Genomic DNA, 12943 nt, shown 5'->3' on the forward strand with positions numbered 1-12943 from the left:
ATTGGGGCACGACCAACATAGATGGAGGAATTTGGACCCTTTGGTCACATCCCCTCCAGCAATAAACATCTGCTGATAGATACATTTGTGCCAAATGCATCGGAGTGCGATAGCATCTTGTCAAAAGACATTTCCTGTATATAGGAACTTATGGAGGTGTAATGTGTTTCCTTAATCAATCTTTGAATTTGTGTAGATGTAAAGTTGTGACCCATCTCTTTCCCATTCTCTAATAAAATAAGGGGTTGTTGTACATTGAGCACTCAAGACCAATGCCCGGACTCTGGGTTATTAACACACCATGATTCAAAGATAGTAAGAGAATTTAGTGGCTTTATCTGATGTTTCCATCTATTTAACAAATCCCCCATTTGACGGGATCTCCAGGTGGCCATTGGTATGTCCCCTAGGTTCGATAGCAGCCCTGTTAAGGGTAGCAAAGTGCCCTGTGGAGCAAATCTAGCGCAAGTGGCCTTCCCATCCCTTCCCCATGACTCCAGACTTCCCATCTCTTCCCCTGGAGGGAACCAGGGATATCCCTCCAATGGTATCAAGGGGGATATTGGTGGAGCAAACTTTCCCGAATTGTTCAACCTATCCCATACAGATAGTGTTGTTCTCGTTAATGGTAATACCCATTTTGACAAGCCCCTAAAGGCAGCCAGTATCCATGGGGCACCTGCCAGATTCCTACCTGCTAATGTCTTTTTTCAAAGGCACCCGAAGTTCATTCAAAGAGTCATGACACCAGTTCATGATGCGTACTAAAGTCATGGCTCTGTAATTCAGAGCCACATCTGGAAGTCCTACTCCCCTCTCCAATTCATGTCTCCTCAGAATCTCGTATGCCGACCTAGGATTTTTATCCCCTATACAAAGGTCGTAAATGCCCTTCATATCTGTTTAACCACTTCAGCCCCGGATGGATTTCCCCCCTTCCTGACCAGAGCATTTTTTGCGATACAGCACTGCTTTAACTGACAATTGGGGGGTCGTGCGACATTGCACCCAAACAAAATTGACATCCTTTTTTTTTCCCCCCACAAATGGAGCTTTCTTTTGGTGGCATTTGATCACCTCTGCTGGTTTTTTTTTTTTTTTTTTTTTTTTTTTTTTTTTATTTTGCGCTGTAAATAAAAGAGCGACAATTTTGAAAACAAAGCAATATTTTTTACTTTTTGCTATAATAATAATTATCCAAAAAAAATATTAAAAAAATATATAAAATTTTTTTTCCTCAGTTTAGGCTGATATGTATTCTTCATATTTTTGGTAAAAAAAATGGCAATAAGCGTATATTGATTGGTTTGCGCAAAAGTTATGATGTCTACAAAATAGGGGATAGATTTATGGCATTTTTATTATTCCTTTTTTTTTTTTTTTACATATTGGACACTTTTGACACTATTTTGGGACCATTGACCCTTTTATACAGTGATCAGTGCTATAAAAATGCGCTGATTACTGTGTAAATGTCACTGGCAGGGAAGGGGTTAATCACTAGGGGGCGATCAAGGGGTCAGCTGTGTTCCTTCAGCATGTTCTAACTGTAGGGGGGATGGGCTCGGTAGAACATGACAGATCACTGCTCCCGGTCATGTTGCTAGGCAGAACAGGGAAATGCCTTGTTTACAATCTCCCCTTTCTGCCTTTCTGTCTCCCGATCGCGGTCCACCGGCGGACATTGAGTCCGCGGGCACGCTCCCACGATTTAAAGGGGATGTACGGGCATGCCCATTTGCGCAGCCGTTCCATTCTGCCGACATATATCGTCATGCGCTGGATGGCAAGCGGTTAAAAACCATCTGTGGAAGTGCTATGGGTACTGTGTAAAAAAACATACATTTATTATGGGGATTATACTAATTTTAAGAGCATTCACTCTGCCAAGTCAAAGTATGGCCTCTCCATCTCTGCAAGTCCCTTAATATATTTACCACCAAAGGACCATAGTTAAGCTCATATAGACGCTTTGGGTCTGGGGTAATATGAATCCCCAAATAGGATATAGAGTCAAAGCACCAAACAAAAGGATAAGATTGTTGCAAAGTGGACGCCAACCCTGAAGGAACATGGCTGGGCATCAGTACCGACTTTTCAATATTTATTTTAAAGTTAGAAAAAAGGCCAAATTTATTTATTTCTACCATCAATTCAGTCAAGGATTCTTGAGGACTAGAAAGATATAATAGTAGATCATCCACATCTGCCGATATCTTATGTTCCATTGATCTAATACATATCCCCTCAATCTTCCAATTTCTTCTGATCATACACAAAAAAGGCTCTAGAACCATAGCAAATGGTAATTGGGACAAGGTGCACCCCTGCCTAATATAAGAAAAAAGCTGCACTAAATACTAATCAAAAAGTGTGACCTAAAGAATATTCATCTAACAAAATAAATGTGAGCAACTCCTTGTGTCACACTAATAGATGAATATTTAAATGCAATCACAAGTGAAATGTGAAAAAAAAGTGAAATCTCTTTTATTTAAGGAGATCGTAAGTGCCTGTGGCTCTTATCCCCAGCCATGGGTCTTTAAAACTTGAATGGCCAGATGTCACGGACTCTATGTGAGGTATCCTCTGTGCAGCAGATATACGCTCTTTCCCCATGAAAGAATGTAAAGGTTTCCATAGCGTAATTTATTTAAAACATGCGTTTATTAAAGATAAAATATCGCTCTTACAATTATGCCGTATACAAAAAGCGTTAAAAAAACACGAGCCGGCCGGCTCTCGATAGCTGCCCGTAGCTTCTGGGATCAGCGCGGTATGTGGGGACGTCAGCACCCAGCTCCTCCCTATGCCGTTTCGTCAGAGATGACGTCTTCCACCCCTGCCTAGTCCCATTACGTATATCAAAGTAATCTGACAATTTACCATTGACCTTAACCCTTGCTCTGGGATCGGCATATGCCAACACCCATCCCATCATCCGCTCTCTCAGACCTATTTCACTCCAGCCATGAACTACCAACTCACCCTTTTCAGCATCCATTGAAAGTATCAAACTCGGAGTTTGATTTGGTCCATTATGTGCCCAGTGTAATACATGCAGGGCGCAGATGGTATTATCTTTAGTTTCTCTGCCCTTCATAAAGCCTGTCTGATCTGGATGAATCAATTTTACTATGTGGTCTTGTAATCTAGGAGCTAGTATCTTAGCTAGGAGTTTATTGTCAGAGTTAAAGAGGGTAATGGGTCTGTAGTTGGAGCAATATTGAGGGTCTCTCCCTGGTTTTCGGGAGAATCATCACATGAGCTAACAATGCCTCTGGAGTTAAAAATTGCAGCAAACTTTTTGTAGTACATATTTGTAAAGCCGTCAGGCCCTGGACTTTTGCCCGTTGACAAAGCCGCAGTCACTCTACCCAACTCTTCAATAGATATAGTTTTTTCCATTTCTTCCAGGACCGCAGATGGAATGGCCTGTAGGTCTGAGGCCTAAAGATATTCTTAAATCCTACCCGCCCATTCCCCCTCTGCAGCTCCTGCAGAAATTGGATCTATATTATATAGGGACCTATAAAAGCGATGGAATTCAGCTGCTATTTTATGAGTGTCCACTATCTGTTTATTGTGGACATGGCGTGAGTCTTGTTGCTTCTTTAATTGTCTGGCCAGCAACTTACCACCCTTATTCCCCTGTTCATAAAAGCGATGGGCAAAATACCTATGTTTGTTTTTGACGTTCTGATCTAGAAGTTGAGTTAAACTAAACCGCAGGTTCTGCAGTTTGTGTATCGACCGAGTTCAAGTGATACTTGTGTTTAATTTCAAACTTATGAATCTTTTCATTTCTTTCTCTCACCTTTCTAATACGGGCACCCTGCGAGATCAATTCCCCTCTAATAACCATCTTGTGGGCTTCCCACACCACTTGATCAGTGTATTGATTTCAAAATATGAGGCCAATGTACGAGACAGGTACTCCATAGCCAACTTATCATCTAAAATGGATTAATTCAATCGCCACGTTCGCTCCACACTACCAGCCAACACCAAGCCAACGTTAAACTTATGGGTGCATGATCTGATATGGTTATTGACTCAAAAGTCGAGGAACGAACATGGTTCAGATAGAACTGGTCCACCAATAACAAATCAATCCTTGGATATGTTTTATGAGTTTTAGACTAATAACTAAAATCTCTGTCCCTATTGTGTAATACTCCCCAAATATCTACCAAATGTAGAGAGCGTAAACGCTGTTTAATATGCCTTATGGCTCTAAAAGACTAAAACGTTTTTCCCGAAGAGTTGTCCAATCAGGGATCCAAGGTGGCATTAAAGTCCCCTCCCACTACCAAAAATCCCTCTCTAAACGTCCCCAGAATATCCAAGGTTTTAGATAAAAAATTAACAGTACGATTATTGGGAGCATATATAGTAGCGAAAGTATAATACCGACCCTGCACCCTACCCTTGACAAAAAGAAAACTGCCTTCAGAGTCTGCTTATTTCCATAAGTACAAAAGGACACTTATTATGTAACTCCCCTATCCCTTGGAATGGGTGACTGTGCATAAAACCACAGATTATATGGGAAAAAGGGCAAGCGAGGGGTCGATCCTGCTACGAAGTGTGTCTCCTGTAGGAACACTATCTCCGCCCCCAGGTGGCGCAGTTCATGCCAGAGGCGACCCCTTTTACAAGGTGAACAAAGCCCTCTCACATTGTATGACATAATCTTCATTCCATCCGCCATTGTCTCTGGACATATAGCTCCATGAACCTCTTATTGCACCACCCAATTCGATCGATGTCTATTCTCCCCACACTAAACCCCGCCCCACCCTGAATACCACCCCCGGATGCACCTGGCAAGAAAAAAAGAAAAACCTCTACAGACAAAAACCAAGTCCTCAAGACAAATAACATAGCATGCCACCGTATGTGGCATGTCCACTAAGGGTAAGACAAGTCCGAGAAAGGGTAAACCACCCGTGCCCGGAGTCCCATTTCCTTCTACCACTTGGCAGAATACAAAGTCCCCTGTCTCAGGACTGACCTATTGGGGAAAGAATAGTTAAAAACATGAGCAGAATACCTAGTATTTCCCGGGCCCCTATGGCTATACATCTATACAAATATCACTTTATAACCCTTCAACAAATTAAATCAGGGCCTATACAAAATTACAATACTTATCCACTCTATATAGTCCCTTCCACCCATTTCTTACTCTAAGCAGTAACCTTTTCTTTTTTTTTTTTTTTCTTTTTTTTTTTTTTATTAGCCCTTAGCCAATACTCAAGCAGGCCCCCCTAAGACTAAATTTTGGCCCTGTCTATCCATTTGGTTCTTTTGTCGACCTCTGTCCGGTGCTTGATACCATTGGTTTGGGCGTTGTGTAAGAGATTTGGGATTATTCAGTCTCCAATCTGGAAAGTCCACCAACGGTAGTTCCAACACTTTTCTATGAAATGTTGTAAATCATCCTTAGTTTGGAGTGTTGCTGTTTTTCCATTCTGTGTGGCCATTACCCTAAAGTGGTAACCCCAACGATATTTGACATCAGCAGCCCACAAAGCTTCCAAACAGAGGTCTAACAGTTCGTCGTTGCATAAGTGTTCGATGTGATAGATCTGGGAACAAGGCTATTTGAGCTCCCTCAAAATTAACCGTCGTTCTATTGCGAGCTGCTTTCATAATGACTTCCTTCCCCATATATCTGTGCACTTTGCATATAACATCTCTTGGTCTGTCTGCATTTTGGGAGGTAAAAGGTAGGGTGCATCATGCTCTATCTATTTCAATCTTATCAGGTGCAGAGGCCCCCAGAATTAAACTCTGAGGACTGTTTTAATTCGGGCAAGCCCTTTATACATATAGTCTGCCGACGTTCTCTATTTTCATGATCGTCCATCTGATCCATAAGAGCAGGGATCCTCAAACTACGGCCCTCCAGCTGTCCAGCTAAGGAACTACACACCCCATGAGGCATTGTAAAACACTGACATTCACAGACATGACTAGGCATGAGGGGAATTGTAGTTCCTGAACAACTGGAGGGCCATAGTTTGAAGACCCCTGCATAAGAGAATTCAAAACTTACCCAGGACATGACTAAATATCATGAGAATCGGCCACTGCTTGTCTAATATCATCCTGGCCCATCTCCACTTCTTCCACTCTGTGTCCCAGTGCTGCTATGTCCTCCCGAAGTCCATTCGCCGGCTTTGAGGTTTTGCAAGAAACTTCAACCGTAGTCATAAGTAACTGAATATCTTTCTTTGTTGGGAGGCCTCTCAAGTGTTCTCTAAGATCCCAATCTACTGTTAGATCTGACTGGAGTATACCTTGTCCATTAGTAAGTTCATGGGACTGGGGATTAGCATACTGCACCTGTCCTGTGGTTGCTGTTCCTGGATATCCAGCATTGATCAAATCTCCTTTACTTGCCGTTGGTGATTCACTGCTGGGCCTAGTAGTGCCATTACTCTCTCCCAAAGAGCCATTTCCAAGGTGCTTACTGATCCCTCCTGTAGGCCCTTCCGTCGCAGAAATATTCAGATCCCAGCTATTCCCCATCCGGTACTGCTGGGCTACTGCCGGGAATTATAGAATCCCTCCATGCTATCGAGAGGCTGTGGTCCGGGTTCAGAAGGCCCTAGTTCTGACCTAGAACTATATGGCCACGGCTGGGCGTTGCAGCGCCTCTTCGGCATCTGAGTGGTCCTCGAGCCGGCACTGAGAAGCTGCAGTCGGGCGTCTTTTGTCCTCCCTTCAGATTGGGAGAGCTGCGTTTCCTTCCCTCGTTGGTCAACGCCATCTTAACCGTATGCCTGTGGTCCGCACTCTGCATTGTCAGGTATGCTGTGAGCCCACTTGCCTGTGACTTCACCCCGCCGTGTAGTTGTGCGGCGGCGTGTGGACATGCCTCTAGGGCAGGGATATGTAATTAGCGGACCTCCAGCTGTTGCAGAACTGCAAGTTCCATGAGGCATAGCAAGACCGACAGTCACAAGCATGACACCCAGAGGCATGCTGGGACTTGTAGTTTTATTTTTGCAACAGCTGGAGGTCCGCTAATTGCATATCCCTACTCTAGGGGTTTGGGAGCCTGCCAGCTGTCGCTGGTAGCCTTCCTGAAGCCTGGGGATCTTGGCGCGCTCGGTCAGCGTGTCTGCTAATGCCACGCCACCGTGTGTCCGTCAAAAAAAAAAAAAAAACCCAGTTGACGAAATTAACACTGCTAGCAAGCTGACACATTTCAGGGACGTACCCTCTTCCTCAGAGCTAGGCTGGCCAGCACATCCATACCATAATATGTATGTACTCTCACTGGCCTTTTAATCCTGACCAAAAAACAGGATGGCGTCTGAGGCACCAACTGGGTTAAAGGTCAAAGATGCTTCAAACACCACACTGTGGTTCACAAGACAGAAGTAATGTGTGAATACTGAACATGCATGTATAGATCACATGAGGAAGTGCATAATCTTACCTGAATATAAAAATAAGAGCCCACTTCTCTCTGTCGAGATCATCCTATCAACCTGTCCCTAAATGCCAAGGTTTTAGATGTAATCCTGGACTCTGAAGTCTCCTTTCAGCCCCACATCCAATCACTGTCCATAACCTGCCGCTTCAACCTGCACAACATCTCCAAAATATGCCCGTTCCTAACCAATGACACGACTAAGCTCCTAGTTCAGTACATATGCCAGTCTGACCATATAAATTATAATATGGTTCCATAGATGTAAGGAAGCCTGCTGTACACATAAGCCCGCATAGATGTATAAATAAATGAGTCAGTAGGTAAATGAGCATAGCCATCCCTCCTGTGGACGACATGGGCAGTGTCCATGGGCAGTGTCAGAATGGCATCACACCAATAGACTAGCTCTGGACGTGAAGATGTCAAGAACAGTCCACCGCTGGTCATTGGGAGGTGCTGTTTTTGGAAGGATCTTGTGAGTATAGGCTCTGTATTCACCCAAAGGTAAAATGAGTAGTTAACCGATGTAGTGCAGGCACATCTCCACTGCATGAGTGGGAAAAAAAATCGCTTGAAGTTTTCAGTAATGTAAAGTACTGCCAAAGCTTGTTTGGCCGTGCATCTCCTGTGACCCGTTCTCAGCAGGCTGAAGCCCACTGACATCACTGAGCTGGCCGCTTCCTCTCCCTCCACAGCCCAGCGCCCCGATGAGCTTGGGGGGCAGAGCAAAAAGCCAGTGACTTAGTCACAGCTCTCTGCTCACAGGGCTGTGAAAACCGAGCGGCCGGTGGTGTTTGCTCAGTTCTCAGTGTTAGAGCCGGCGGGAGACAGATGCGGCATTGGACCAATGCTGCATCCACCCAGTATAAATCAAATCCCATACATCTCTTAAAGCGGAGTTCCACCCAAAAATGGAACTTCCGCTTGTAAGTGTGGGTGACCCCCAGACATTCCACATTAGGCATGTCGGGTTTTTTTTGGGGGGGGGGGCGGGTACCATGTTTTTAGAGGCACCCAGCTCCCACTTCCTCCCCTGGCGCTGGAAGGATCACCTCTCCCCCATCCCACCCTGCAATCTTCTGGGACATGTCACAGGTCCCAGAAGATTGCCTGGCCTTGCGTGACTCACGCATGCTCAGTGCGCACCCGGCTGTGAAGCCACAGCCGGGTGCCCACAATTAGAATGCCGTCGCCACGGAGAGGAGGGTGGAGAGGAGCGAGGCTTCGTGTGCCCGCATCGATGGACCGTGGGACAGGTAAGTGTCTGATTTATTAAAAGGCAGCAGCTACACTTTTTGCAGCTGCTGACTTTTTTAAACGGATGGAACTCCAATTTGAGTCGTTAACCCATGACAGATGTGTGCTTTGTTACTTGTTGCACATTTTGTGCCTGGTGGGTGACTCAAAGTATTGAATGCAGAGATGCCTGGCAGCCCCAATATTTTATAAGTTGGGTTTTTAAGGGCAGGTTTCTGATAAAATGAACCTGTGTGTTACAAATGCCGATTGTCCAAAATAAAATTTTTTTTTTTTTTTTTTCTTTCTTTTCTTTTCATTCCAGAGCAACCATGCATCTCGCGTCTACAGTTGCACAAATTGGAACTGTTGAACTCTTGCTGCGCCAGCCTCTCCTCCAATGCTTTCGATCAGCTGTCCACTCTGAGAAGCGTATGCTTGCGGCACTATAAATATCTGCAGCACGAGGAATTCATTGAAACGCTTCTCCTAAAGCTTCCTCAACTGACTGAGCTGTGCATTGAGTGTAAGTTTCCTCTGCACTTCTGATTTTGACAATTCGTTCCTGATGTTGCAAAAAAAAAAAAAAAAAAAAAAAACACAAACTATCATTTCCCCTTTCACTTCTACTTGCTTTCACCCCGCTTTGTCTTCTCGTGTCCTCCCCTGTGCCTCCAGGGTTGGAACCTTCTGTTACCTCCTCCATGGGTTGAGATGTAGATTATTCCTGGAACCTCTGTGTGTGTTAAGCCTTGACAAGGGGAAAGTAGTCCCAGTGGCAGAGCTCTCCCTCTTTGCTATCAGGTGCGGGACAGTTTTTTTTGTTTTTGTTTTCAGAATTTTTTTTTCTTTTTATTGGGGTGCATGTTGGCATTTGGCAGAAAAAAAGGGTCAGTTCACCTGTATTTGTTATAGGTGGAGTCATCACTTGGCTTCTTATATATCACCTGTCTCAGAGGGTGCAATCACCCTGATGTCATATTTTTTATTTCTTTTTTATATTTAAAGTGCATTCCACTTTTGCAGTCAAATTTAAGAAAACTCAACTAGGTTTGTGTTCCTATTCACACAATACCTAAAAATATTAAAAGTTTTTTGTTTGAAGCAGGCCTGTGGGCAGACTACGAGCCTTTCTGAACAATTTGAAATGAGCAAAAACTCAATCTGTTCCCCTTGACAAAGAGGGACACATTGGCGTTGATTTACTAAAACCGGAAAGCCGAAAAGTTCAAAAGCTGGGGCAGCTCTGCATGGTAACCAATCGGCTTTTAAGGGCTCCTGCACACAGGATGTTTTTACAGCTGTGGTGTTTTTTTTTTTTTTTTTTTTTTTTTTTTATATTTATTCTGCCTCTGAACTCTCCTCCATGTTAAGCTATGTGTCTATGCACACATAAACGTACAGAAGCGTTTGCGTTTAGGGGCAGTAAATAAATATACTGCAGAAATCTCCCTCCACTAAGTCTGGCTGCATCCATTTTAACTGTGGGCAGCTGAAGCTGCTTCCTGTTCACTTCCTGGATTTACACACACACACCTCCAGCTCTGCAGCTCTCATTGGCCCTCTTATGACTTCTCCCCCCTCCCTTCCTGGCAAACTCTCATGAGAGTGAGAAATGTGCATGATGTCATAAGCCTAGGCTAATGACCAAACAGGAAGTGGGCTGTATAAGGTATTTGCTTGCAGAAATACCATCCAAAGTTAAAACAAAAATGCCTGAAGATTTAATAGAGGGAGAGATGAAAAAATGACTGAAGGTCTGCTTTAAGGTGTTATGCCAATTTGGCTGCAAAATGGGAAATGAGCTTTTAGAAAATAAAGGGGTAAGGGTTCGACCCCCCCCCCCCCCCCCCTTTTCTCAATGGCTGCAGAATCTATGCAGATATGAGAACTTGGTGACTAATTTTAACAAAAATAAATGAAAAAATGCTCACTGGTAAATAAAATGCAAATTCATGCAGTGGCGTTCAGTGTTCCACTCTGCCTATTTGCTGGTCCTTTGTGATTGGGTAAAGCTTAGGCCCCTCATGGCGGTGTCCACAAGATATGTATACTACTGGAGGTGACGGCTTGCCAAAGGCTCCACTGCAAAATCTCTGGGTGCCGGTCCAGCAAGTCAGGCAGAAATTAAATTTAATTGCCACACCTAAGGCCCTAGTAACTTAATTTTTTTTTTTTTTTTTTAATTATTATTATTAAAACAGCAGAAGAGGTGACCTACAGTAAAGGCGAAAAAGAATTTGACCCCATGCTGATTTTGTACGTTTGCCCACTGACAAAGGAATGATCAGTCTATAATTTTAATAGTAGGGTTATTTTAACAATAAGAGACAGAATAACAAAAATATCCAGAAAAACGCATTTCAAAAAAGTTATAAATTGATTTGCATTTTAATGAGTGAAATAAATATTTGATCCCCTATCAATCAGCAAGATTTCTGACTCCCAGGTGTCTTCTATACAGGTAACGAGCTAAGATTAGGAGCACTCTCTTAAAGGGAGTGCTCCTAATCTCAGCTTGTTGTCTGTATAAAAGAGACCTGTCCACAGAAGCAATCATTCTGATTCCCATTCTCTCCACCATGGCCAAGATCAAAGAGCTTTTCATGGATGTCAGGGACAAGATTGTAGACCTAGACAAGGCTGGAATTGGGCTAAAAGACCATCACCAATCAGCTTCGTGAGAGAGAATGACAACAGTTGGTGCGATTATTCGCAAATGGAAGAAACCCAAAATAATTGTGAATCTCCCCAGTCTGGGGCTTCATGCAAGATTCCACATTGTGGAGTTTCAATGATCACGAGAACAGTGAGCAATCAGCCCAGAACTACACGGGAGAATCTTGTCGATCTCAAGGCAGCTGGGACCATAGTTGCCAAGAAAACAATTTGGTAACACACTACGCCATAAAGGCTTGAAATCCTGCAGCACCCGCAAGGTCCCCCTGCTCAAAGCACATGTACAGGCCCGTTTGAAGTTTGCTAATGAACATCTAAATGATTCAGAGCAGAACTGCATGAAAGTGTTGTGGTCGAATAAGACCAAAATCTAGCTCTTTGGCATCAACTCAATTTGCTGTGTTTGGAGGAGGAATGCTGTCTATGATCGTAAGAACACCATCCCCACTGTCAAACATGGAGGTGGAAATGTTATGCTTTGGGGGTGTTTTTCTGCTAAGGGGACCAGACAACTTTGCCGCATCAAAAGGACGATGGACGGGGGCCATGTACCGTTTTAAATTTTGGGTGAGAACCTCCTTCCCTCAACCAGAACACTGAATATGGGTCGTGGATGGGTATTCCAGCATGACAATGACCCAAAACACACCATCAAGGCAACAAACGAGTGGCTCAAGACGAAGCACATTAAGGTCCTGGAGTGGCCTAGCTGGTCTCCAGACCTTTAATCCCATAGAAAATATGTGAAGGGAGCTAAAGGTTCAAGTTACCAAACGTCAAACTTAAAGACTTGGAGAGGATGTGCAAAGAGGAGTGGGACAAAATCCCTCCTGAGATGTGTGCAAACCTGGTGGCCAACTACAAGAAACGTCTGACCTCTGTGATTGCCAACAAGAATTTTGTCACCAAGTACTAAGTCACGTTTTGTGAAGGGGTCAAATACTTATTTCACTCATTAAAATTCAAATCAATTTATAACTTTTTTTGAAATGCATTTTTCTGGATATTTTTGTTTTGTCTCTCACTGTTAAAATAAACCTACCATTAAAATTATAGACTGATCATTTCTTTGTCAGTGGGCAAATGTAGAAAACCAGCAGGAGGTCAAATACTTTTTTCCCCCCTCACTGTATGACCTATTTTGCTCTAAAAAAAAAAAAAAATTTTAAAGTTGCTGCAGCCCAGAATCCGATGAATCACTTTCTTTTCCAAACCTTACCTTCCTGTCCACTAGTTAGGCGGGTCATTGAGCTCCGACACTACCAGGAAGCATTGAAAAGATTTGGCTGACTAGAATGGATCAGAAGTAGGGAAAGTGGAGGCACTGAAAGCTACTGCAGAGTTTAGATTTGCATGTGGTTTTTTTTTTTTTTTTTTTTTTGTCGGTTATTTTAAGTACAAAAATCTAAATGGTGGAGTCTATAATCGATATAAGAAACCACATGGTGGTGTAACGCTTCAGTATCTGCCAAATTTTGACTGACCCTAAAATAATTATGGAGGGGGGATGGATAAACTATACAATTTTTTTTTTTTTTTTTTTTTTTCTTTGTAGTCCCCCATTTTTCTCCATCC

General features: G+C 43.3%; 1 protein-coding gene across 4 annotated transcripts in view; it reads left to right on the plus strand.

Moving 5' to 3' along the window:
* LOC141117180 (uncharacterized) overlaps positions 1 to 12943 on the plus strand; it is a 42996-nt gene that overhangs the window by 24347 nt on the left and 5706 nt on the right. For all 4 annotated transcript variants that reach the window (XM_073609876.1, XM_073609874.1, XM_073609878.1 and 1 more), the window contains one exon: positions 9015 to 9215. In XM_073609876.1, coding sequence (XP_073465977.1) covers positions 9015 to 9215 — 201 coding nt within the window. The remainder of the gene's footprint in view (positions 1 to 9014; positions 9216 to 12943) is intronic.

Source organism: Aquarana catesbeiana, linkage group LG13 (assembly GCF_042186555.1).
Source record: "Aquarana catesbeiana isolate 2022-GZ linkage group LG13, ASM4218655v1, whole genome shotgun sequence".
In the NCBI taxonomy this organism is placed as follows: Eukaryota; Metazoa; Chordata; class Amphibia; order Anura; family Ranidae; genus Aquarana; species Aquarana catesbeiana.